The sequence below is a fragment of the Arvicola amphibius genome, chromosome 3 (genome assembly GCF_903992535.2).
Source record: "Arvicola amphibius chromosome 3, mArvAmp1.2, whole genome shotgun sequence".
Classification (NCBI taxonomy): Eukaryota; Metazoa; Chordata; class Mammalia; order Rodentia; family Cricetidae; genus Arvicola; species Arvicola amphibius.
This window is the reverse complement of record NC_052049.1, coordinates 143,931,139-143,957,248: the sequence shown is the minus strand read 5'-3', so window position 1 is coordinate 143,957,248 and position 26,110 is coordinate 143,931,139. Positions and strand designations below refer to the sequence as shown.

At 45.9% G+C, this 26,110-nt stretch overlaps 1 protein-coding gene across 2 annotated transcripts; it reads right to left on the bottom strand.

The window, feature by feature from the left end:
• Positions 1 to 130: 130 nt before the first annotated feature.
• Leo1 (LEO1 homolog, Paf1/RNA polymerase II complex component) lies at positions 131 to 26,110 on the bottom strand. Of its 2 annotated transcripts, none has more exons than XM_038323447.1 (12): positions 25,999 to 26,110; positions 21,728 to 22,486; positions 18,779 to 18,883; positions 16,020 to 16,114; positions 15,054 to 15,199; positions 14,141 to 14,225; positions 11,259 to 11,353; positions 10,677 to 10,811; positions 9,636 to 9,771; positions 8,203 to 8,389; positions 5,943 to 6,040; positions 131 to 369 (listed from the first exon to the last, which is right to left on the bottom strand). In XM_038323447.1, exons 1-12 carry the CDS (start codon positions 26,054 to 26,056, stop codon positions 265 to 267), a joined length of 2,004 nt encoding a protein of 667 aa, XP_038179375.1. In that variant the 5' UTR covers positions 26,057 to 26,110; the 3' UTR covers positions 131 to 264. The 2 variants fall into 2 exon arrangements, with proteins under 2 accessions (XP_038179375.1, XP_038179376.1); XM_038323448.1 differs by having other exon boundaries at positions 297 to 365.

Below are 26,110 nucleotides of genomic sequence, written 5' to 3'. Positions count from 1 at the left end.
AGCTTCTTTGCGTGGGATGAGAGGATGGGGTGGCAAACAGCAGCAGAAAGTCACCCAACCTGGACCCTGGAAAATGCTTGCAAAATCAGCTGGCTCCCACCAGAAAAGCAGATTTCTTAAGCATACGGACTTGCTTTTAAGTGTTTTATTACAATTAAATTTTCACAAACACAAATCAATTAATCTCCATCAAAATAACTCATGTTTACATCGTATTTATAGACAAGCTGTACAATAAATATATAAAATGCATTCCCAGTTGATTCAGTCATCTTCCTCCTCCTCTTCATCACTGATCACATACTTCTTATGCTTTTTGTTTGCTTTATCATCATCTTCTGCTTTCCTCTTTCCAGAAGATTCACCTTCCTAAACAAATAAAACAGTTTATAGCCTCAAAGTCAAAAGAGAACATTTCTATGGCAGTTTATCTGAGTTAATGATTCTCCACTAAAGTAACATAAAGAATCTTGCAGGTGCTTGCTTTGGCAGCACATATACTAAAAATTGGGATGATACAGGAAGACTAACATGGCCCCCGGCCAAATTTTTACCAAAAACCAAAAAACCAAGCAGGGCATGGTGGTGCACGCTTGATTCCAGCACTTGGGAGGCAGAAGCAGGCAGATCTCTGTGAGGTGCAGACAAGCTTGGTCTACATAGTGAGTTCCACCTCAGCCAGGTCTACAAATGGGATTCTCTCAAACAAACAAATAAAAAATAAGACAGCTTTGCAGAATTCAAGCCCAGCAGATTGTCTTGTACAGGGAAATCACTGTAGGCACAGAAAGCCACAAGGATATGGGCAATGAGGCCTGCCCTAGAAAAGTTAGGACTCAAAGACAGTTCACCTGGGCCAGTAAGATGACTCAGCAGGCACTGCACACACACAGCGTCTTGATCTAATCATGAAAGAATGAAGGTTCACTTGTCCTGCAGAAGCATTTTCCCATGATCAAGTATTTCATCAACAGTATCTCTCCTTTCTCAGCATTCAACTTATTTTCCCAATGTAGAATTCATTATTGCAGTGTCAATTATTTAAAAATAATTTTTGTTTGGATATATTAAAAACTCACATCATAAAGGTTTTTGAGAAATATTTAAAGACATCAAAGGACTATATACAAGCACAGAATCTATTAACACATCTTAAAATCATCCTGCACAGCCCTCTAATAGGAACATAACTCAGGAAGTTTTCTAAGAAATAACTTCAACAGGCAGAATTCAGCTTCACATTTAAGCCAACACTCCTTCAATAAACTGCTGTTGACTGACCCTTCAGAATTCTCACAAACCAACTCCTCACCAGAGATAAAGAAACGATGAGGCTGGATTACATAGCCCAGAGGCAGGCTGCAAGCTTAGGATGAGAGAGACCCTGACCCAGTTACTAGCACCACAAAATCAAGTGTAGTGGACAGACAAATGGCTTGAAAGCTAGTCAGACAAGGCCAAAGAATATTTCGAGATGCAAAATGCAACCTGGCATTCCCAGATTTTTCATGATCTCCTTGGCTGGCCCTCTGATAACAAAATGACAGCCAACACTTGTTTCTTGCCTTTTTATCCCAAATGTATTCCTCCAGACTGGGAGTGCCACCAGGGGCTCAAGAAACTTATGAACAAGGACATGAAAGTCCTCCTCTATATACATGCTAGCTGGTGGCAGTAAAGTGACCCAATTAACAATGCTGGAAGGATCTTGTCCCCAGGAAGTGATCTCCTTCCCCACTCCCCAGCCAAGAGCAAACTGAAATCCTCTCTGGCCCCGTCAGCAAAGGCAACACTGACTTTGCTCCACTGCAGAGTCTTGCAAACACATTACATGCCAGCGCATAAACAGTGTTCGGGGCTAGCTCTACAATTCTTTACTGTTAGAGACTAGATTTGAGTGGCTGAAAGAACTGCCGTGGTACTTCTAAACATGTGTAACATTTTTCTAAACCCTCTTGGACAAGGTCTAGCAACAGCCTGAGGTCAGGCTCTCCCAAGGAAGTCTATATATAAATAGTGCCAGGGTCCAGTTCAGGGGTAAACACTTGTGGAAAGCCTGCCAGGACTGACTCCCCAGAAGCTGCAAGCAAGCACAGCACAGGAACTCCCCCCTCCCCGCCCCCGCTACAAAGGAGCCTTCAAGATGACCTTATTTCCTGAAACTAGGCGTGCAGAATGCTGCCTTACTAAACAAAGCTGAAGTATACATCCCTGTGCCAAAAATCCGTGAAGCAACAAAAACATTAAGACTAAACTAATACTTGATAATGTAGTCATGAACACAGGTTCCTACATACATGGACACCTCACAGGTTATAACATAGGCAGAGCTACTGTGGTTTCCAGAAAGGAGCCACAGAAGAGGGGAGAGAGAGGAGCAGGCCCTTGTGCTAACCCTTCTCAGCAAGCAGCCTGTTGTGAGAAAGAGGTTTGACATCTCACATGAGCCTTTGCTTTCCAGTTCCATGTCAATCCTTGAACCCAGTGTTTCCCATTCCTAGTCCCTGGGGACAGAGAGCTGACAGAGTGCCCCCCTCCACCTCCCGCCAACACACACACACACACACTCACACACACACACACACACACACACACACACACCTTGTCTCACTGTCTTTGAAGAATGCAGGCTGTAAAATGAAGGAGTTGGAGAAGGTGCTCTCCTCTGCACTGCTCTCCATGTGGGCTGGGAAAGGAAAGGCAGCGTTTCCAGCCGAGCTAGACGTCACTCTGTCCCGCACTCCTATCTGTGTTTACTACGTACACTAAGTTTCCCAGGCAGAAGCATAGCCTCAACAGAAGAACAAGAGAGAGAGCTGACTTGCCCCAAGGCATGCAAATGGGAACTGGCAGGTATAGGCAGCAACCAAATTCAACGATGCAGCTGATGATCATCTTTTCTTCTCACCTTTGTTTTTTGAGACAGGGTCTCACTCCATGGCACATCTGGCCTGGAACTCACTATGTAGCCTCCTGCTTCAGCCTCCCAAATCTTGGGGCTACGGGTATGAACCACCATGTCTGGATAATCTAGACTTGCCCTTATCGTCAAAGCTGGTTCTGGCACAGCAGTGGCTCCTGATATGGGTATCCTGACACCCAAAAGCTCCCCCACATCTAAGAAGCATAGTTAGGTTCTTGGAATTTGGGGGTATGGGGAGGTCAGGAGGCTCCTCTCAGTCCTTGTCCCCCACTGGCACGACCTGAACTGCAGTGGTAGGAAGAGGCAGTAGCAAAGCTGGAGGCAGAGGTGAACCGCTGGCTGTCAGGCAAGGCAGGGAGGGCACAAAGCAACTGAGAGAGTCCTGGGGGACCAGCCAGAAAAGGAGCTTCTGTGAGAGAGGCTGGAAGGCTTGCACTTGGCCAGCCCAGCCAGCCGCAGGAGATCTGACAAGCATACCTCTTACTAGGAATAAATAGTTCCATGGCTCCTCTCGATTTTCACGGCTCTGCTTGCCAAGGATTAAGCATCTGCTTGGATGAGCCCCCATTTGCCAACTGTTCATCAACTGTAAACGCACCATTAAGATGCTATTTCACTTAATTCACAACAAATATGTTGCAGGATAATGCTAACAAATTCTGTCTATAGCGAGCTATTCCCCAAAACATCATGAAATAGTGAATGTGGTAATCAACATTAACCTGAGGACATAATTTTGTTTCACATGAGAAAAGAGTTCGTAACAGCCCAAAATAATTAAATTAGCTCGAAAGCAAAACAGGAAGATATCTCCTGCAATATGGCAGACCAGTACTGAGAACAGCGAGTAATGATGGGTAAAATAAAACAAAAGCGTCATCGGAGGCCAAGACTAAGCAAAAGCTGGAGGAAAAGCAGGGCACTAGAGCAGGCTCCTCCGCATAGACACTGAACTATGACCATGAACACTGGCTTTTATGCCTTGTAAGGTGGGCAGAACAGGAGACAAGGGTCAAAAGCCGTTAGTGTAAAAATGGACCAGGATATAAGCCTAGCACTGTTTCTCTGAGCCAGGAGTCTACAAACTTACAAAAAGTACTTATTTGTGTTGAGTGTGTGTGTAAGGGGTACACAGGCACCACAGCATGTGTGCAGAGGTCAGAGGACAATCTGGTGTGCTCAGCCCTCTCCTATGATGCGGGTTTCACAGCAAACCTAGCTGTCAGGCTTCACAGCCAAATCAGCAAGATTTCAATCAGAGAATGCAGCTTCAGGTGGTCCTCAGCGGATGCTCAGGGGACCTTCCAGAAATACATACAAATCAGCCAGGCCTGGCTGTACATGCCTGTAATCCCAGCACTAGCCGGAGGACCGGGAGTTCAAGTCAGCACATTACACAATGAGTTCAAGGGCTGCCTCAACTACATGCAACTCCAAAAACCAAACCCCAAAAATCATCTTTGGAGAAATTAATCAATTTGGCATCAAAAATTCTTGTGGAGGGGCTGGAGAGAAGGCTCAGTGGATAAGAGCATGTGCGGGCTCTGGCAAAGGATTCAAATGTGGTCCCAACACCCATGTCAGGTTGCTTACAAACCTGTAACTCCAGCTCCATGGAACCAGATGCCTTCTACTGGCCCCTGTGGGCACCCACATATAGATTCACACACATAGACAAATAAAAATAAATCTTAAATCAATCAAAATCATTCCATCATATTTGTACAGAAAATATGGTATGTCAACAGAAATAGTAGGAGATGCTCTAGTCTGTGTCCCAAAATTCCTATGCTGAAATGATAACCCCAAGATCAGGAGGGTTTCTGGAAGGTTACCCTTGTGCAACAGTCTTCTCCTAGGATTGAAATATTCTATCCTGCAGGAAGTTCCTTCACCAGGAAGGTCAACTCAAAATAGCTCGAGGAAGTACCTGAAACTGACCAAACTCACTACAGGTCCCTACCAGAGTCAATAAAAGCTTAGAGTCCCACTCAAGACAAAGTGAAGCTTAGCAACAAAGAAGACTCTGAGATTGTGGGATTTCCCTCTGTATGCTACGAGTATGTTTTATTGCCATTGGTTAATAAAGAAGTTGCTTTTGGCCAATGGCTTAACAGAATATAGCCAGGCTGGAAAAGGCATATAGAGAGAGTAGACGGAGTCAGAGAGACGCCCTGTAGCTGCCAGAGGAGAAAGACGCCCATGCGCTGGTACCTAAACCATAAGACTGAGACTCGTGGTAAAATAACAGATATGGCTAAGGGCTAGCTAGAAATAAGCTATTGGCCAAACAGTATCGCAATTAATATAGTTTCTGTGTGATTATTTCGAATCTGGGCAGTCAGCAAACGAACAAGCAGCCTCTGCATACAGAATGTCACCTATATGGAGTTGCTAAGACCCAGACAAGCAGAGAGAACTCTAAGACCAGGCCAGCTACCTGGAAGCCAGGAAGACTCTGAGCCAAACCAACTTCTAGGAAGAAGCAGAAAGCATCAGAGCTGCTGGAAGAATTTTAGAACAGCTGAGGCACCTGAAAAGGACACTCTCCTAGCTGTTGAGCTGTTGAAGGCTGAGCTCCTAGCTCCCACTTCCTAGCTTTTGTGAGCTATCACCCATGCTGGGGTGGGTTTTAGTGATGGAGCTGTCTCTGAGTAATTTCTGATCACGTAAGTAACCCCTCACCCATATTCCTATAAGTAACCCCCAAAGAACTTACTGGTTTTCCAAACTGGACTTTGGTGGTATCCATATTTTGGTCTGTTATGAGTTCCCTATCTGAGGTAAGCAGACTTATGTGTCTCCCCAGGGAAAATCTTTGTCACACAACAGCAAGCAGGACAAAGGCAGAGCCTCGTAAAAGGATTGAGTATTTACCCAAATATGGGCCTCACCCCATGCACCTTGTGGACTAGGACCTTCGTGGAGAACTCATTTGTAGTGTATCAGAGCTCCTTGTCATGCCAGGAGCCGAGCCCTGAGAACAAGGGAACCCGAGAACTCAGCACATGTGGCTTACCTCGTCACTGTTGAGTTTCTTTGCTTTGAGCAGTCTTTGAGCCTTGTCTTCTTCCGAGCCCTCATCACTGTCTGAGGAGTAGATTCTAGCGCGTTCCTCTGAAAAGGAAGAAATTAGATAGAATCATTTTCATCGACAGTAATCAATTCATTATTGAATTTGCCTTCCAAAAAATACCTTCCGTTCTCTTCTTTCTGTACTTTTCCACTGAGGAACAAAATAATTTGTATGGTTCCATTTTCTTGAGTGTATGATGCATGTGTGTGCACAAGGGTGCACATGTGTGCACATGCATGTGGAGGCCTAAGGTTGATGTCAAGAGTCATCCTCAGTCGTTCTTGCATCTTACTCAGTGAAACAGGGTCTCCCTATCACACCCAGAGCGCACCAATGCGGCTAATCTTCCTAGGCGGCTTTCCCTGGGGACTGCCCGCCTCTACCCTCCAGAGTTCAAGGACAGGTACCCAGATCACACAGGTTCTGGGGACCTGAGCTCCAGTCCTCATGCTTATGTGGCAAGTTCTTTAACAACTGAGCCTCCTCAGTCCCAGTTTAACTTTTCTTATAGTTTTAAATATGTAAAAACGAACCAGACCTATTCTTTCCAAATATACTGCCTTCCCAGATTCCTACACCCTTGCTAGGTGAGCACCTTGCTCTGCTGGGAACCACTGCACTCATCTACCTGGTTTTAATCTCTACTGAGCTGAATGTTAAATACCATAATCCTTGAATGCACCTCTAATATGCATTAAAAATGTTACAATTAAGATTGTTGTGATGACTTAGCATAGGCAAAATGAGTAAGGCTGTTGCACTGAGTTCTCAGAACAGGTGAGCTACACAGCATCCAGCTGATCACATGAAGTCCTGCAAGAAAAGCCAGATAAAGGGGGATTTATGTGTCTGTAGAACTTATCACTCAGCCGAGCACAGCCAGGATAGGATGCAAGGTCATCTGCATCCTTCTACTATGGTATGTATGATTGACATCTGGCTTACAGATGTCAGAGTGAACTAGGGAGGGGCTGGAATAAAGTCCAGTGGTACACTAGGTTCCCTAACAGGCATTAAGCCCTGACTTTTTACCCAGTGCCACACACAACCCAAAGCATCCGCAGACCTCATTTCTCAATTTACAGACACGGTAAATGACGTTCAGAACTGAGAAGTTACATGCTCAGAGCTGATGAGGTGAGCAAAGTGGCTTTAGGCACACTCATTCACTCTGTACCGGCATGAGCACCAAGCACACTCCTTGTTCGGTCCTCCCCTCAGGTTCTAGGTACCATTAGCAGAGTGTTTATTCCACATGACACACGGGAAATTCAAAGAGGCTGTGGAGCCTTTCAAATACCACTCTTAGAAAGTGGCAGAACTAGGTGGGCATGGTGATACAGCCTGCAATCTCACATTCGGGAAGCTGAGGCAGGGGGATTCCAGTCATCCAGGCTGCTTGAGTCTCCTTTTCTTTTTTTAACACATTACTGGCTTTATTTACTGTGTGGGTGTTTGTCTACATGTATGTCTGTGCACCAGGTGTGTGCCTGGTGCTTGCAGAGGCCAAAAGAGGGCATAGCGTTTTGGGACTAGAGTTACAGACAGCTCTCAGCCATTAGTTTCACCAGTGAGCAAATGCATCAGAACACTGCAGAGATCAAAGAGAACATATGTTTATCTGGGATTCAGTATGTACTGATTAAAGGCAAAATAAAAACACAGAGGAGGGAGCTGCAGAACACAGCTTAGAGACAAGTAGGCAGGAAGGCAAAAGAAAGCCCCACGCGTCTCAGTAACATTCTTGATAACTGGCAACTTAGCTGAGAAAGGTGCCTTATGCCTGGAATACTAGCACTAAAGAAGCTGAGGCAGGAGGATTGTTGAAAGTTTGAGGACAACCTGGACTAGAATGAGACCTCTCTCAAAACCCACCTTTCAAAGTGGAAATCAGGGCAAGGGGTAAATTTACAAGGGGCCTGAGGTGGACATGCCTGTAACCCCAACGCCCAGGACACAGGCAAGATGGACCCATCCAAGGAAAGCCTCCAAAAACAGAACACCTGAAAGAGAGCCACGAAGGTCCTACCCTTCCAGGACAGCCTCAAACAAGTACACAGAGACTTCATCTCTGAGACTTAGCAGGAAATGCTCAGTATCTTTAAGACACTGACTCTTTATGACGTCCAATGGCCGGCAGTAAGCTCGTGTGCAAGGTGACACACACGACACACAAGATGACATGGCTCTACACCACACTCACCTCGAATGCCCCCTTTGTATCGGTTTTTAATGGCTGCCAGGCTGATGGACTCCTCGCCTTCCTCCTCCTCGTCGTATCGGTCAGGCTCCAGGTAGCTGGCGCTCAGGCCCCGCTGGTGCTGCTTCTCTCTCATGCGGCGCTGCTGCGACTCCCTCCTGATGGAGGCCCTCAGGCGTTCTTCCTCTTTCTGTGAGAAAGCAAAGAAACCAGTTGCTATGGTTTGAAAGTGACGCTAATTTCATGTGTTGGAAACTTAGTCCCTAGCTGGTTAATTCATGGGTTAACTGATAATTTAAAGGACTGATGGGCTGTCACGGCACTGGCCGTTACAGAGCGGGTTTGCCCCCTCTGCATCCCCAGGATTCCCACCATGCTTGAACGCAGCAAGAAGTCCTTCACCAGCCACTGTTGCCTTATTCCTGGACCTTTTGGCCTCGAAACATTTTTTTAATTAATTTTATTTATTTTGTTGGGGGGGGTCAGAGGCCGGCTGACGGGAGCTGGCCTTATCCTCTCACCAGGTGGGTGCCGGGGATTAAACTTGGGTTGTTAGGCTTAAGTGGAATAGATTTCTTGCCTTGCTTTTTTGACAAGATCTTAGCATACACCAGGCTGGCTCAGAACTCACAATCTATGAACCACAGGCTTTGGGTTTAATCCTCAGCATCACAACTCAAAACTCAGACAACTCTGTGAGACTCCACTTTAGGTCGTCTTCACTCGGACTGCTGTGCCTCCCCCTTAGCCTGCCCACGAGCTCTGACAGGATCAACTAGTGTAGATGATTTAGTGGTGTTTGATATATGAAAACTCAGGTGGTCATTTTCAAGCCCTGTCGTGGAAGAACCCAAGAGCTTGCATGTTTATCACAACCCCTGCATCTCTCTGTTTAGTATATGCCTAGTAAATTAACATGGCCCATGCCACTGGAAGAAGGAAGGTATATTTTGTTGGCACAGCTCATTTTCTATTAAGACATAATGAGCAGATAAACACACGGTTTGGGCAATATGTTCTTTTTGTTTGTTTGTTTGTTTGCTTGCTTGCTTTTTGAAACAGGGTTTCTCTATATAGTCCTGGCTATCCCAGAACTCGCTCAAGCTGGACTCAAACTCAGAGAGATCCACCTGCCTCTGCCTCCCAAGTGCTGGGATTAAAGGCGTGCACCGCCACCACCTAGCTACCATGTTCTTTTTTTCTTTTATTATTTTTTTTTAATTTATGGGCCTACATATATGTCTGGGTGAGGGTGTTGGGTCCCCTGGAACTGAAGTTGCAGAATTGTGAGCCGCCAGGTGGGTGCTAGGAATTGAACCCGGGTACTCTGGAAGGGCAGTCAGTGCTCTTAACTCCTGAGCTGAGCTATCTCTTCAGTCCCTACAGTCTGTTCTTAATACACAAAACTATTCCCAGATGAAGTTTACCCAACACACCTTAATCATCTCTGTGCGCTGGCACTCAGGGTCACGACCAGCCATCGGTAAGATTCTAATCTTCTGTGTCTTTGAACATCTATCTGCAAGTGACAGAGTCATCTTCCTGTGTGTCGCACTGTCTGTAGAGTGAGGCCTGTGGGAAATCAACAGAAATTCCCCACTGTTTATCAGTATATTTGTGAGCCAGTCGTACCCACATCATAAAAACACAAACAGCAGCCACTTTCTGTTCAAAGAAGTAGACAAGACCATAAAATCAAATATTCTACTTGGAGGGCTGTGGACTTTATCTAGCTCAGTGAGACAAGAAGAGGAAAAGAGAAACTGGGGTGAAGGAGCTTGTACAGCATGGCCACCAGAGTCAGGGAATAGCCAGGCTCAAGCAGGGCTGACGGACACCGTGCCTTGTCTGTCCCCCTGCATCTGACCTGCCCCATCTACCCCATGAGATAATCTCACAAAATGAAAGCTGTCCAAAGTCACACAAGTAGAAATGGATGCAGGCCCAATCCCAAAGCCTAGTTTAACAATTCTGAGTTGGTGCCCCATCCAGACTGTCATTCAGAACAAGGGGTCTGTTTATCCTCAAGAAAGCAGCACAGCACCCCCACCAGTGCCCAGGGTGCTCTGGTTTGCCGGGGACACATTCCCACAAAGGTCTGGATGAAATGAAACTAGGCAATGGGACAGCCCCAGTATTCACACCCCCAACTCCGTGCCTTTCTTCTGACATTAGCATACACAAGCCCTAATTATCCGATGTCTCCGGGTCAGTTTTACTGAAAACAAAGGGTCCATTTGACCAGCACAGACACAAGCACGTTAGCTCTCCTGGAGGACAGTAGTCACTAGAACTTATACACCGACATTCTCTTTTACATCACAGCCATGTAAACCTGGTTGAAGGACCTGGCTCCCAAGAGAGCACATTCTGTCCTTTAAGTCTCGGCCCCAGAAGCAAAAACCAGCCCTGGACTGTGCTGCCGAGTCCACAGGGACCAAGCATCAAAACCAAGCAATGTTCCTAAGATCACTTACCTGAAGGTGAGCTTCGTTTTAAAGACAGCCTGCCCCTGCAGCCCAGTCCCTTGTCTTATGAACAGATGGTTGTGGTCTCCCTGCAGTGGGGCTTTGTACACATCAAACACTTCATTCCCTAAATGCAGGGACATGCTGAAGAAAAAAAAACACTTGGCATGTTAAAATCTAAAGGCTTTCGCTCTACAGCTTTTTTACTTCCCTGAAAGTGTGATCCAACCATTTTTCCTTCTTTATTCAAAATGCAGAAGGAGAGACACTGTGACAGAAATGACTTCCCTGAAGTAATGCCTGCTGTGGTTCAGGCCCCGCCTCTACCTGTTCCCAGGGAAGGAACGTTTCCTCACATGTGAGTAGTATGCAGTGGAGCTGAGGCTAAGATTCCTAACTTACATTAGTTTATCTCTCCCACCAGCCCGAACACCTCCAACTATCGTCTCTATCGTTCCTATGCAACCACAAGCGGTAACTAGTGGAGATTCTCTAACAAGAGCTGGCCCCCGAGTAAGGTCAGGAGGCCACAGCATTCTCTCCTCCCCACTGGTCTGGGTGCCCAGTGCCGGCACGGCACACGGCTCTCACCTTCCATCTGACCACTTGACTATCCGAGCGTTGCTTTCTTTGATTTCGTTCCCGTCATCGTCTCGGCGCACCCGCCATCTTATTGTGTTTTCTACCTGTTTCACAATACAGAGCCTTAGGGAAGGGTACTCACGGCGCTCCCCTCGAGAGACGCGCGGTCACAGCCTTAGGGAACAGTACTCATGGTGCTCCCCTCGAGAGACTTGCGGTCACAGAATAAGCACGGCAGGTACATGACAGAAAAGCAGGCAACACTGAAATCCTCTTGTAATAAATTAAAAGCAGGAAAAACGGTGTTTAAGTGAATCTCTGAGCTGCCAGTATGACAGCGGCAGCTCACAGCCAGAGCATTTAAAACCAAGAGCTCTGAGGTACAGGAGACAAAGCTTCAACTCCAAAGAGAACTTTGGAGGTAGACACATATGGAGAGGAAGTAGCACCACGGACCTAGGAACTAGTAATACATCTCCCCACACACATATGAGGACTTGTCATCTGCAGGATGGAAAAATGCCAGACAGATTTAGAAAATAAGTCACTGCTGCAGAAATTAAAAACTTGATGGTCCTTCCAGGAGAACATAGCACATTAAATACATGCATTTATCATGCTACATCTCAGAAACATACTAAAATAGCAGTAAAGGGGAAAATACACTCAAGCAAAATGACCCATGGGTTGTGGTGCACATCTGTGCTCCCAGCATGTGCGCTGTACTATGGAAGGAGCACTGCAGAAGGAGGACTGTGGGTCTCAGTCCCGCCTGGGCTACAAGGCAAGGCCCTGTCTAAAGCGGCAGGGTTGGGATGAAGAAGAGGATGGAAACACGGAAAAGGAAACATCCCAAGTTCATGTGTGACACGGACATGTGAACGCTCACATTATACACATCATATAAATATATGTAATTTTTAAAAATTTAAGAAATTAAAGTAAAACAATCTATTACTATTCCTTTTTTCTCTCTTATGTACAATAAGTTAGTGTGCCAGTTGATTTTTGTCAACTTAACTCAGAGATAAATTCGGGAAGAATTAATTGAGAAAATGTCTCCATCAGATCAGCCTGTAGTAAAGTCTGTAGGGTACTACCTTAATTAATGATTGATATGGGAGGCCCAGCTCATCCTGGGCAGTACCATCCCTGGGGTAGGTGATTCTGAGTTTTCTAAGAAAGCACACTGAACAAGCCATGAGGAGAGAGCCTGTAAGCTGCATTCTACAGTGGATTCTGCTTTGGTTCCTACCTCCGGGTTCCTGCCCTGACTTCCTTCAACAATGGACTATGATATGAAAGTGTGAGATAAAATAAACCCTTTCCTCCCAAGCTTGCTTTTGGTCATGGAGCTTATCACAGTAACAGAAACCCCAACTAAAGCAGTTAGCTACATATAAATATATGAACATGTATACAGGTATTGTCTTAGTTACTTTTATATTGTTGAGATAAAAACACCATGACCAAGACAAATTATAAAAAGAAAAAAAAAAGAATTTAATTTGGGGCTCACAGATTCAGAGTTGGAGCTATGCCCATTATGCAGGGAGCATGGGGCAGGTAGACAGCAGCGCTCTGGAGCAGTAGCCAAGAGCTCACATCTCATCGACTCCCAGTGACACACCTCCTCCTAGACCACACCTCCTAATCCTTCCCAAACAGTTCCACCAGCTGAGGGCCAACTATTTAACTGTATGAGCCTATGGGGGCCATTCTCATTCAAACCAGCATAGGAATTAGCAACTGAGACATTTGAAAGATGCCTTTGAGGACACACTATGAAGTCTCATTCTACAGGAAGGAAGCACATGGAAGCACTTCTAAAGACACAGAACCTCACAGAGCACGTAGCTGGTTCCTGACTCAGCCACCAATTGACTCTAAGCCTATTCACCTTGTCTCAGCCATCACTCAAGAAACAAATCTAGGGTCACTTTCCATCACATCCCGAGCGTCTGAAGGAGAGCTACCTAATAAACACTGACTTTCTGTACTCTGAAGCACCTGAGGTTTTAGAGCAAAATACTGATGTCTAAACTATGAGGTACACACTGGAACGTACAGTGGGTACACTGATACTCACTGCTGCACCATGACAGAAAATAGAAAACTGCTAAAATGATTAAGGAATAAAGATTAATTTATATAAATGATGAAAATGAGAAGCAGCAAAAAGAAGTCAGAGGCACTAAAATGGCCATGAGAAACTAATACTGCTAACTCTGAATCCATACACATGCATACCAAGCAAATAATGCTGATACACGAGCCTGCAGCGCAAAGACAGTGGAGGGCAGAGCAAATGAAAAGTCCAAACCATCTATCAGGCTAAACCTACCAGTTGTATGATCCTGAACAAATTATTGCCATTTTCATCTTTCTTCCTTGATCTGCATTTCCACAGTGGTCACCGACAGCTCTGACACCTGTGTCTAGACAGGGCCATCTTCACCAGTGTCACATTGACACGCAGGAAGCTGCTGCATGTGGTGAAGATGGTGCAACTGGAATGCAGCAGCTCAACCCCGAGTCAGGCATGGTGGCTCATGCCTGTGACCCAGCATTCAGGAAGTGGAGGTGGGAAGACCACGTGTTTAAGGACAACTTGGCTACATAGTGAGACTCTGCCTTCAATTTTCAAAAAAGCCTAACCTGCAAGGGCCTAGGTTTAGCCCCCAGGCAACATGTCAGGGACCAAAGATGCAGCTCCATGAAGAGTATGCAGAGACCCAGGGTTCAATCCCTAGCATCAAAAGAATTCTGAGAAGACAGATGATTAATCTGGCTGGTAGAACAAGGGACACAAAAACCATCTTCAGAGCTCAAGACTTAGGTTGGTGTCCCCAGATTTACTCTACAGAAGGGAAGCAAAGACTCTATGGTACCTTCAGTTTCAACCTAGTTCTCCCTTCTTCATCCAGCATCTCTTCATCTTCAAATTCATCTTCATAATACTGAGGATCAAAAGGCCTACAAGGGGTTTTTAAAATAAACTATTAATCCTGTTTCATAAAGAGCACTGCCATGTGTAGCTATAGTTATCACAACCCATTATATCAAAAATCATAACTTTAAAAACCACAATGCTCAGTTTGAAGCTCAACTGAAAAACATTCAAAATACGCTAAATTTAAAAAATTTTATGCTATTATATATTACTTGAAATAAATTATAAACGAGGTTAAACATTCCAGATAGTAATGTGGCACATACTTTTAATGCCAGTACTTAGGAAGCAGAGGCAGGCAGATCTGTGAGTTCCAGTCCAGCCAGGGCTATATAGTGAGACAATGTCTAAAAAAAAAAAATACAATTTTTCATATTCTAGGAGTCTTGCAAAGAAAAGAGCACATCCTTTTCCTTGGGGTGAAGCGTGAAAATCACCCAAGACTTTGAGCGTTGACTTAGGAGTCCCCACCTGCACTGTTTCACCAATAGCCGAATAGCTGCTGTCCTAGTGTGACAATGGCTGCTGCAGTGGTCAGCAGGTCTGCTTCTCACTGCAGTGTTGTGGGCTGCAGTAGGTACCAAGTGTCCTGGAGACCAGGTGTCCCCTTATTCATAAGAGAGCATCAGATTGCAGCCAGTCGGTGACGGTATACACCTTTGATCCCAGTACTTCGTGTAACAGCCCTGGCTGTCCTGGAACTCTCTCTGTAGATTAGGCTGGCCTTTAACTCACAGAGATCCGCCTGCCTCTGCCTCCCAAGTGCTGGGATCAAAGGTGTGTGCCACCACTACCAGGCTAATACCCACATATTTCTAGCCGACACTCAGAAGACATCTTGATCTCCTTACCTGGGCTCTACACTGAGGAAGTTGGGCAGTTTAACAAAATATAAGTCGTTTCCCAAGTCAGTGTTTACTTTGGGGATTTCTACTTCTATCCTTGTCTCAGGTATTGGCTCCTCCTCCTGCTGATCCTGAGGCAAGCCGTTTTCATCCTAGTGCAAGAAGGCAGAAGGTCAGAGCTGCGGGGAGTGGGCATCGGCCCAGGGTCAACTCCACATTTTATAACTCAAGGGAGCAAGAAACACTGTTTGCTTTTCCCTTTGTTCTCAATTTTGTTTGAGACAGGATCTCACTCTGTCACCCAGGCTGGCCTAGAACTCACTATATAGCCCACACTGGCCTCAAACTCACTGAAATCCTCAGCCTTCCAAGTACTGGGATTACAAGTATGAGCTGCCATGCCCAACAAGAACCATATTAAGATATTATCTTAGGACTAATGCACCCTCAGTCCTCAGTACTGTTCATCTATCTGCAAAACATCTCAGGAAAGGCAAGACACGGCTGGCTGTGTTGCTACAGAGCACTGTGACCTAGGATCTTCCAGACCTTCATGGACAGAAGGGTTCACTCAGCACTTATGCAGCCATGCTAATGGCATCAGAGAAGACTGACACCACATGGTGAGTCCAAGACCAGCCACAGCTACACTGTGGCACATGTGTGCAGAGACATAGCAAGGCCCTGTTTCCAATAAAAAGGAAAGGAATGGAGGAAAAATTACTAAGACAGCACACTTTGCATGAGCAAGGAAAACAATAAAGTGAAAGGTTCTTAAAAGCCAGGTCCTCATGCTCTCAGCCTGTGAGGCCCAGCACCATCTCATGTAGCCACAGTCACATCTACGCCTCCCTGGAACCAAGATATTTTCATATGACAACTTAGCAACTTCTTGGAGAAAGAGAGAGAGCCTTCAGCTGAGACTCTGTCTCACTTGAGAATGGGTCAATTCACACTAGTATCCCGACTTACCACAGGCTGTCCCGGGGTAGGGGGCTTATCTTCTCCATCGCTCCCTGAAGATATGTCATCGGCACCTCCAAACAGATCCATGGTTCCATTATTGTCTTCAGTGCAGAAGGAAAGATGCAGAGTGTTAACACTTGGTCTTCACTCTAACATCCCCAAGAGTTCAGGGCCAGCATCACAAAATGGCAGAAACCTAGGTCTGTAGCATGTGTGTGGAGAGAAGGGCACTGTCGGGTATGTGTGCAGAGGGACAGGCATTGTGGCACGTGTGTGCAGAGACAGGCACTGTGGCATGTGTGTGCAGAGACAGGCACTGTGGCACATGTGTGCAGAGACAGGCTCTGAGGCACGTGTGTGCAGAGACAGGCACTGTGGCACGTGTGTGCAGAGACAGGCTCTGAGGCACGTGTGTGCAGAGACAGGCACTGAGGCACGTGTGTGCAGAGACAGGCACTGAGGCACGTGTGTGCAGAGACAGGCACTGTGGCACATGTGTGTAGAGACAGGCACTGTGGCACGTGTGCAGAGACAGGCACTGTGGCACATGTGTGCAGAGACAGGCACTGTGGCACATGTGTGCAGAGACAGGCACTGTGGTACGTGTGTGCAGAGACAGGCACTGTGGCACATGTGTGCAGAGACAGGCACTGTCGGGTATGTGTGCAGAGAGACAGGCACTGAGGCACGTGTATGCGGAGAGACAGGCACTGTGGCACATGTGTGCAGAGACAGGCACTGTCGGGTATGTGTGCAGAGAAACAGGCACTGAGGCACATGTATGCGGAGAGACAGGCACTGAGGCACGTGCGTGGAGAGACAGATACTGTCGGGTATGTGTGCAGAGACAGGCACTGAGGCACGCATGTGCAGAGACAGGCACTGTCGGGTATGTGTGCAGAGACAGGCACTGAGGCACGCGTGTGCAGAGACAGGCACTGTCGGGTATGTGTGCAGAGACAGGCACTGAGGCACGCGTGTGCAGAGACAGGCACTGTCGGGTATGTGTGCAGAGACAGGCACTGAGGCACGCGTGTGCAGAGACAGGCACTGTCGGGTATGTGTGCAGAGACAGGCACTGAGGCACGCGTGTGCAGAGACAGGCACTGTCGGGTATGTGTGCAGAGACAGGCACTGAGGCACGCGTGTGCAGAGACAGGCACTGTCGGGTATGTGTGCAGAGACAGGCACTGAGGCACGCGTGTGCAGAGACAGGCACTGTCGGGTATGTGTGCAGAGACAGGCACTGAGGCACGCGTGTGCAGAGACAGGCACTGTCGGGTATGTGTGCAGAGACAGGCACTGAGGCACGCGTGTGCAGAGACAGGCACTGTCGGGTATGTGTGCAGAGACAGGCACTGAGGCACGCGTGTGCAGAGACAGGCACTGTCGGGTATGTGTGCAGAGACAGGCACTGAGGCACGCGTGTGCAGAGACAGGTACATGCATAGGTAGTTCCTCTTCCATCTCTGTATCCTTTTATTTTCTCTTATTGTTTAGAAGCCAGTTGTTTCTTCCAGGCTAAATCTTCAAATGTGGGCTAACACATTCTATGTCAGAGTTAGATGTCTGTGTCTAGCCAGCCCCACCCTCATAGGCAGAACATCACTGAGGTACCCATCAAAGCAGCAAGCAAAGAGAAAACCAGAAGAGTGGTCGGAGAGCCAGTCGTCTGTTTAAAATTGTAATTACAACAGTTAGAACAACTGGTAAAGACATAGTCTAGGATAAACTATGAGACTGAGTTACAAAGATGTGGCAAGGGACAAAAAAAATAATCACTGGACAGCAAGGCAGAGGTGACCAGAGTACTGAAGTTCATTATACAGTAAAACAGAAACATGTCTGTGCCTTCCCCCTCCTCAGTATTCCCTTCTTAGCTCATATCACCACCCAACTACTGTACATGTGAGGTTTACTTGTCTCCCCAGTCTGCAAACTTAGGCACCAGGTGGCAAGTTCTACAAAGGAGACCATTTTGAATCGTGGCCATACTCCCAGTGCCTACAACAGTCACAGTATACAGTACAGCCTCAAAACACACTGGTGACCGAAACAAAACAATGGACACCACCTACCAATTCTAACTCCTGCCTGCATCACCCTATTTTATATCTAGTAAGAAATCTGACCAACCAAACACAGCAGGTCATCTGTTTCCAAAGCGCACTCCTGAGCAGATATTTAAGTAAACCCCAGAGTTTGCTATCTTGTCTAGCTTTCCTTTTCTCTATAGGTGACCCTCGAAATGTCTGCCTTAAGATAACCTCTCGGAGCTTCGGAGCAATGCCTATTACCATGCAGCGTAGTACAGCTGCACGTCCCCAAGCATCTGTAACAGCTGCGTCTGCTCTGACTTTCACACTGACATCTTCACTGCGTGGCCATCTGCCATTTGCAAACAGAACAGACATGAACATGTACATCTCCACCTTTACAACAACCTTAACTAACCTGCATTTACATGAATGAACTCTTGTTGTAATCCAGTCAAAGCTGACGCCTTCATCTCATATTAAACTGCTAAAGTCTGAGAGCAATAAGGACAGTCAGCCCAGTACTCTCCTTATTCGGACTGAAGAACACACTGTCACTTCCAAACAGTACAGAGGCTCAGCCCCCCTTGATAAATTCACTCAAACTGTAGGCAAAGAAGCAGGTTCACACAGTCTTCTGTGGGTCATGCGGTGTCAAGGTTTGGGAGTTTACAAAGGTTTAAGCGCAGGCATGAACTGTGTGGGCACCAGAGACAGAGGGCTGGCTACCTTTGGGCACCTCAGTGTCGCTGTCCGCTCCCGAGTCGGACGGGAGCGCGCTCTTGCGCTTCATTCGTAAAACGTCGTCTTCACTGTCGCTGCCTCTTGCGGATTCTAAAAGGGCAGAATTAGAAGGTTTACAGAGACACTGCAACATCCGTGCAAAGTAGTCCAGCTCAGCAACAAACAGGAAGGGATGATACACGTGACAATATGTAGCGATATAAAATATATTAGGCTAAGTCAAAGAAGAAAACCTAGCCTGGCAGAGACAGTGACTGCAGTCCTAGAACTGTTGAGGCCAAGGCACAAGGAGACAAAAGCATGGTGACAGAACAGATCCGTCGGGGATGAGGTTAGGTACGGGCAAGGGACGTGGCTATAAAATGTGTCTCAAAACACGTTGTCCTGTATCACAATGGTGGTAGCTGCATAAATCTATAAACATGTCAACACTAATTAAACTGCACACAAGCCAAAGGGTGGAGGTGTGGCTCAGTCAGTCATAGCACAGAGTGTGTCTAGCATGGCCAAGGGCCTGGGTTCAGCCCATCAAAGAAAAAAAATTAAAAAGTTGGTTGTGGTGGTTCATGCCTGTAATGCTAGCAGTTCAGAAGCAGAGGCAGAAGGAGGGCAGCAAACTCAGGGTTAGCCTGGGCTAAGCAATAAATTCCAGGTTGACCAGTGATATACAGAGACCCTGTCTCCAAAACCAACAATACAAAGTCAACCTTATAACACACATACACATTCTCTCTCTCTCTCTCTCTCTCTCTCATTTTTAAATACAGGGTTGGTAAAGATTTTGTACCTTGGCTGGAACTTGTTATGTAGACCAGACTGGCCTTGAATTCAAAGAAATCTACTTGCCTCCATCTCCCAAGTTCTGGGCTATATATTAATTTTAAAAAATAGCTGAACCGTGACCAGAGGGTTATGAGTTCACAACTAGCCCACATTAAACTACAAGATCCTGTCTCCAATAAATTTGTTTTAAAAGAACCTGGATTTCTAAAAGCAGAAACTTTTCATAGAGATGAGAAAACCAGTATTGAAACTTATGACTAAATTATACAGATACATTATAGAAGGAAGGTAAAATTGTGAGAGATAAATCTATGACTATTTTCTAGATGGTATAATTATTTCCCTTAAAAATTTCATGAAGAAGGATGCACGGCGTTAACCCCAGCATTCGGAAGGCAGAGTCAGACAGATCTCTGTGAGTTCAAGGTCAGCCTGGTTTACAAGCAAATTCTAGGACTGCCAGGGCTGTTACAGAGCAATATCCTTTCTCCAAAAACAAAACAAAACAAAATTTATGGAGAATTAATATGGTGGCACATGCCTGGAATCCTAGCACCTGGGAGCTAGAGGCAGTCTGGGCTATATGAGACCCTATATCAAACAAAACAAAGCAAAAAAGCAGATTCTCTCTGACCCGTTCTTGAATTAATTTGCCAGCACTGTATGAGCCTTAAACATTCTGAAAACCTCACAGAGAATCTTATTCTGAACAAGTTACTAAATACTTATGGAGCCCTAAGCACAGTCTATGCATATTTAAACCCATATTGGGAAATATCCTGCCCTCTTCTAAAAAAAAAATCAAAAAAAAAAAGTCAAAATGTGTTTCTGAATGCTCCTCTTAAGACATTACAGGAACAATTCTCCCTTTGTACTTAAGCTTCCCAAGACTGAACCAAACTAATTTAACATGACCAGTCAGTCACCTACAGAAATGAAGCAATCCATATACTACTCCAGAAAGATTTAACCTAAGTGGGGTGAGTTATATAGTACAAAGAATTTAATCTCTAAAATATTTTCATATCCTATATGAAGAATGTGTTGATTTGGGCTGAGCAATCTAACTGACAATTATAAAAGGGGGGGGGGATCCAGAGACAAGCAATCTAACTGACAATTATAAAAGGGGGGGGGACCCAGAGACAAAAATCAGGCTGCATGGTTGCCGTGCTCTGCTGTCCTTTGGCCTCCACCCCTAGCTATGGCACATGAATGCATAAGCACAACCATTATTATACACACATACACACAAATGCTAAGGTGGAACATGGCACCCATATCTCAGTACGGGATAGTTCAATGATGCCACCATTTACTGCAGGCAAATCTGTCACATGTACTTGTTAATTACTCAGGAAAACAGAACCAACACAGTTCATTTAGCTTCTCTAAGACTATGCCCTTTAATTTTTCTCTAGTCAGTTTATGAATGGAAGGGGAAGACAGTGAAAACAAACAGGGAAATTTAGAAGAACGCAGAGAGAGTGTGTGTGAGAGAGTTTTAAAAGGTGAAAATAAAAGGATAGAAGAGGAGAAAACAAAAATTAAAAATAGCATAATAAAGATGGGAATAAAAGAAATGGGGAGATAGCTCAGTGGTTAACAGCACCAGCTGCTCCTCCAGAGGACCCAGGTTCAATTCCCAGCAACAATGTGGTGGCACACAACCTGCTCTAACTTCAGTTCCAGGAGACCTAACACCCCCTTCTGGCCTCCATGGGCACTGCATGCACGTGGTGCACAGATATGCATGCAGGGAACACAGCCATCTGCATAGTATGATAAAAAAATCTTTAAAAATTGCTGTGGGAGGACCTTCTGCTTCTTTAGCCAATTGCCGCTGAAGTACGAGCCCTTGTGCTGCGGGAGCGCCTTCCGCTCCTTCAGTCAATAGCTGCTGAAATACCATCCCACGGGGGCGTGGTCTATTTATCTTTAAAAAAAGAGCGGCAAGCCTCGGTTCCAGTGCTTGGTTTGGGCTCCTGCTCCTTCCTGATGGTTGGTGTTTCGTGAGTTTTACCACCAAAATTAAATACCCCTTTAAATACTAACTGGTGTGGGATTGGTTTTGCGCATTAAGAAATAAACAAGAATGCAGCAAGGCTGCACCCAGATGTTTCTGAGTCGCACCCTCCCATGAATCCTTACCTGACCTCTGGTCCTGCTCCTCCTCATCATCTGAAGGCCTCCGGTCTTCATCTGAGACCTGTGGCCTTTCGTCGTCAGAGTTTTGCATTTTCTCCTCATCAGACACCTGTGGCCGGTCCTCATCGTCTGAATTCTGCTTCTCGTCGTCATTATCAGAAGCTGCAGGATGCTCGTCATCAGAATTCCCCTTTTCCTCCTCAGACAGCTGCTGTCTGTCATCATCAGAAAGCTGGGCCCGGTCCTCATCATCTGTGTTCTGCATCTTCTCCTCGTCATCGTCGGAGTTCTGTAGCTTGTCTTCATCAGACCCTTGCTCCCGCTCCTCGTCGTCAGAATTCTGCATCTTTTCATCGTCGGACTGGTCACTCTTATCTTCTCTGTCCCACTTTTCATCGTCTGACTGTGCTTTCTCTGAACCTTCGGCTTCTGAGTGGTGGCTCCCCTCATCTGATCTGTGACCCTCCTCATCCTCATCGTTGTGGGCCTCAGAGCCACTGTGCTGCTCTCCATCAGAGGGCTCATTATCCTCATGGTCAGATCGCTCGGAAGCCTCTGACCTATTGTCCGATCGTTCAGAGTGATTGTCACTGCCGCTGTGATGAGAGGCTCCCTCCTCCTCGCTGTCGTCGCCAAACAGTTCCTTGTTACTGGGCTGTCCTGAGTCACCTCTCTCATCCTGGTCGCTCTCGCTGCCGGAAGCATTACTGCCAGAGGCACCGTTCTCCTGATCAGAGTCTGAGTCAGACCCGGAGTCAGAATCTGGGGGATCGTGCAAACACAAGGTAATGTCAGCAAAGTGAAGAACTCTAAAAGTCCATCTCAACTTGATAAAAGGCAAACACGAACTGGCAAAACTGTTGGAGCCAACTTTCTCAATGTTCCAGAGGCAAAGAAGTTTCAAGAACCAGGAGAATGTTCAGTTAAGAGAAATTAGCAAACTCACAGTAATCAAGCACAGTAACCAACACCTATAATCAACTCAGGAGGCTGAGGCAAAGGGATCGACTCAAATTTGAGGCTAGCCTGAGCTACATAGTTCTAGGCTAACCTAGGCTACAGCATGAGACCCTGTTTGAAAAAGCTGAAATAAATAAATAAATAATATAGAACTCTTCATGTTTTACCTTACCCAGCCCCACCCTTCACTGCCTAGTTCACCCACACAAAGAAGTACACAGTCCCACATTTCTGGTACAGTACCATTACTTGGAACCTGTTCCAGAAATGCAGCAGGAGGAGAAAAGAAGAAAAATAAACAGAGCTTAAAAGCATAAGTATAGGGAAAACTGCACAAGGTACCATCAAGTACATCACATGTGCATTATGGCCTTCTAGAAGAAAATCATAGCTAAAGAAACAATGACCCGAATTTGATGAGTCTACCCATTCAAGAAGCGTAATGAATGTCAATACCACACAGGAACAACTTAAAGGGATCCACACATAAACAAGTTATCAGAGAATCGCGAAAACAACAAGATTGTCTCTTAAAAGGATCCTCTATAAGGATGACAACTGATTTTTCATCACAAACTATAGAACAAAAACAGGTATTCAAATGTGGAAAGAAAAACTGTCAAACAAAAACACATGTTTTTTTCTTTTTGCGGTGCTGACAACAGGGCTGGCATGTGGTAGACAAGAACATGACCCCTAAGCATGATTCAGCCTGACCTAGACTTTCATAGCTTGCAACTATGCTTCAAAAAAACATTAATAATTTAAAAGGCTTAATAAACCACAGATAAATTAGAAATTATTTTAAGATGAATGAAAGTGAAAATATTTTTCTAGGGGACAAAAAGGAAAAGCAGCGTTGCTCAAAAGAAAATGTATAGCTACAACCACCTACATTAAAAAAAAAAAACTCAAATCAATATCCTACCTTTAAGGTATCAATATCTTAAGAGATCAGAAAAAGAAAATAAAGCCTAACCTAGGGCAGTGGTGGCGCACACCTTTAATCCCAGCACTCAGGAGGCAGAGGCAGGCAGATCTTTGTGAGTTCAAGGCCAGCCTGGTCTACAGAGTGAGTTCTAGGACAGTCAGGGCTATGCAGAAAAACCCTGTCTCAAAAAACAAAAAAAAAAAAAAAAAAGAAAAAAGCTTAAAATAGCATCAGCAAGAGAATAACAAAGAGAAAGAATGGAAAAGCAGTGGAAAACCAATAAATCCAGAAGTTTTGGAGTTTGTTTGTTTTTCCCATTATATGGGTTCTTGTAGTCTTGGTTGGCCTATAACTAGTATGTAGACCAGACTGACCTAAAATTCTGCCAATACTCTTGCCTTTCGAGTGTTAGGATTACAAGGACACACCATCACACCTGGCTAAAAGTTCATTCTTTAAAAACATTAACAAAATTAAGCCTTTAGTCAGATTGTCCAAGAAAAAATACAAGATTCAAATGACTGAAGTCAGGAATGGCAGTGTGGTGACGTCATCATTGGCCTTATAGAATCAATGTTTATAAACCATAAGTGATGCTAGAGACCTAAATACACTCCTTCTAAGGTCAAGAACAATGTCTACTTTTGCAACTCCCATTTAATATTATAAAGAAAGTGCTAACCAGAGCAAGTAAATTACACAGGTGAGAGAAAGAAACAGTACACTGTCTCAAATCACGATGACGTGGCTTCAGACGTAGAAAACCCTAAAGAAGCCACAAAAACTATTACAGCTAATGTATTAGCTGCAGGATAGCAACAAGACACAAGGTCAACCTACACTAGAAATAAAAACTATGAAATGACGACTAGCGGGGAGTGGAGGTACACATATGTAACACCAGCACTCACTGAGGCAAGAGATTCAGGAATATAAAGCCAACAAAGGCAACACACAGAGCAGATTGTGTGAAGAAAGAGAGAAAAAAGGAAGGGAAGGAGGTGGCCGCAGGTGAGGGTGAGGGCGGCAAGGCAGACAGGCAGGCAGGCCTATACCAAGTACAACTCTGTCATGTCCATTCCAGCTTCAAGAGCAAGAGCCATTGTCAAGGACAGCACACAAGACCCAGAAGTAAACCTGAGAGTGTCTGCTAACTTAGGTAAGATGGAAGAACACTTTAATGACCTTAGAAGAAGTTTTTCAAAAGGAAGAAAAGACAGAAAAACAGCTTAGAATTGCAATCATCTCAATACACCACTTCCCTGTGTCTTGTGTTGCTATAGGAAAGCACTACAGGGTAGAGTACATCTCACTAACCAATGCTTTTCGTCAACTGTGCATCAAAAAAGAACCACGCTGGGGAGGGGGAACCTGTCCCCTCATGATTATGTTCCCAACACCTGGCAAGGTAACAGAAAATTATAGGGATCGTTGTTTATTGGATGGATGAAATGAAAAACCTTATGGAAGTCATAGAAGGGTTACAAAGAACTGTGCCTCAAAGAGACAAGAATAAACAAAGAGAAGAAACTCCTAGCAAAAGTTGTGGGACGGGAGTTTATGCAGAAGTCTTCGGGGCTGATCCTGACCAGAGTTCTCACAGCAGAATTCGGTTCTCTTCTCTGTACTTTCACCTACTGCTCCCTTCACTGCAGTAATTACAAATAAACTGGAGTTGACAAAAGCTGGGGGGAGAGGCGAGGAAATAGACATTTATGCAGGCTCATCTGGGCCTGGAGGGCTGCAAGAATTCTGAGGTTGGTCTCGGATCTTTCCTCATTCCAAATTACTGCTATTCATATCTCAAATCCAAATATTCTTAGCCCTGTGCTAGAAAAACCTCCATGCACCATACAACCCATTCATTCTTCACCAAATCTGTCACTTCTCACCAACAACCTCACAAGCTCCCCCATTCTTACATCACAGACAAGGAAAGGAGTTTTCTGAACGGGCTCTCCAAGGGCACTCATCTCCAGCATACAGTCCTTCGGCACAGCTCCACCCTGGTCCCCATCCCACCCCCAGACCCTTCAGGAGCATCTGCAGTCCCCCCATCATCTGTCTCACTCGGGAGGGCGTTATCGTGCCCGATCAACAGTGAACTTAGTCGCCGCCACCCCCCTTCGGCCAGGTGTGCACAGCGGGGCGCAGACCACCCGTCCCTGGACTGCTCCCCCCCCCACGAGCCCAGGCGGGTCCCTGGCCCTCGAGGCGCAGACTCCGCGCTCGTCTCCTGGGAGAGGCTGGCACCGCCGGGCATGCAGGGGGCGCTGGGCAAGAGCATGGGAGCACCACGGTGCCCGGCGGCGCGCCTCCAGCCGGAAAGCAACTCGGCACCCCGTGCGCCCATCCGAGGAGCCCGCCCGCCCGCTCGCCGCACCTTTGCGCTCCGCCTCGCTCTCCGCTTCGCTCCCGAAAAGATCCTCCATGTCCGCCATGGCAGCTCGGTCCGCGGCCTTGGCCTGGCCAGCTCGAGCCTGCTTTACGGCCGG

Coding starts and splice junctions, on each gene's coding strand:
- Leo1 (XM_038323447.1), bottom strand. CDS start 26,056: ATGGCGGACATGGAGGATCTTTTCGGGAGCGAAGCGGAGAGCGAGGCG. Junction 14,226..15,053: donor TTCCTCAGTGTAGAGCCCAG/GTAAGGAGATCA, acceptor AACCCCTTGTAG/GCCTTTTGATCCTCAGTATT. Junction 370..5,942: donor AGAAACTCAACAGTGACGAG/GTAAGCCACATG, acceptor TTATTTGTTTAG/GAAGGTGAATCTTCTGGAAA.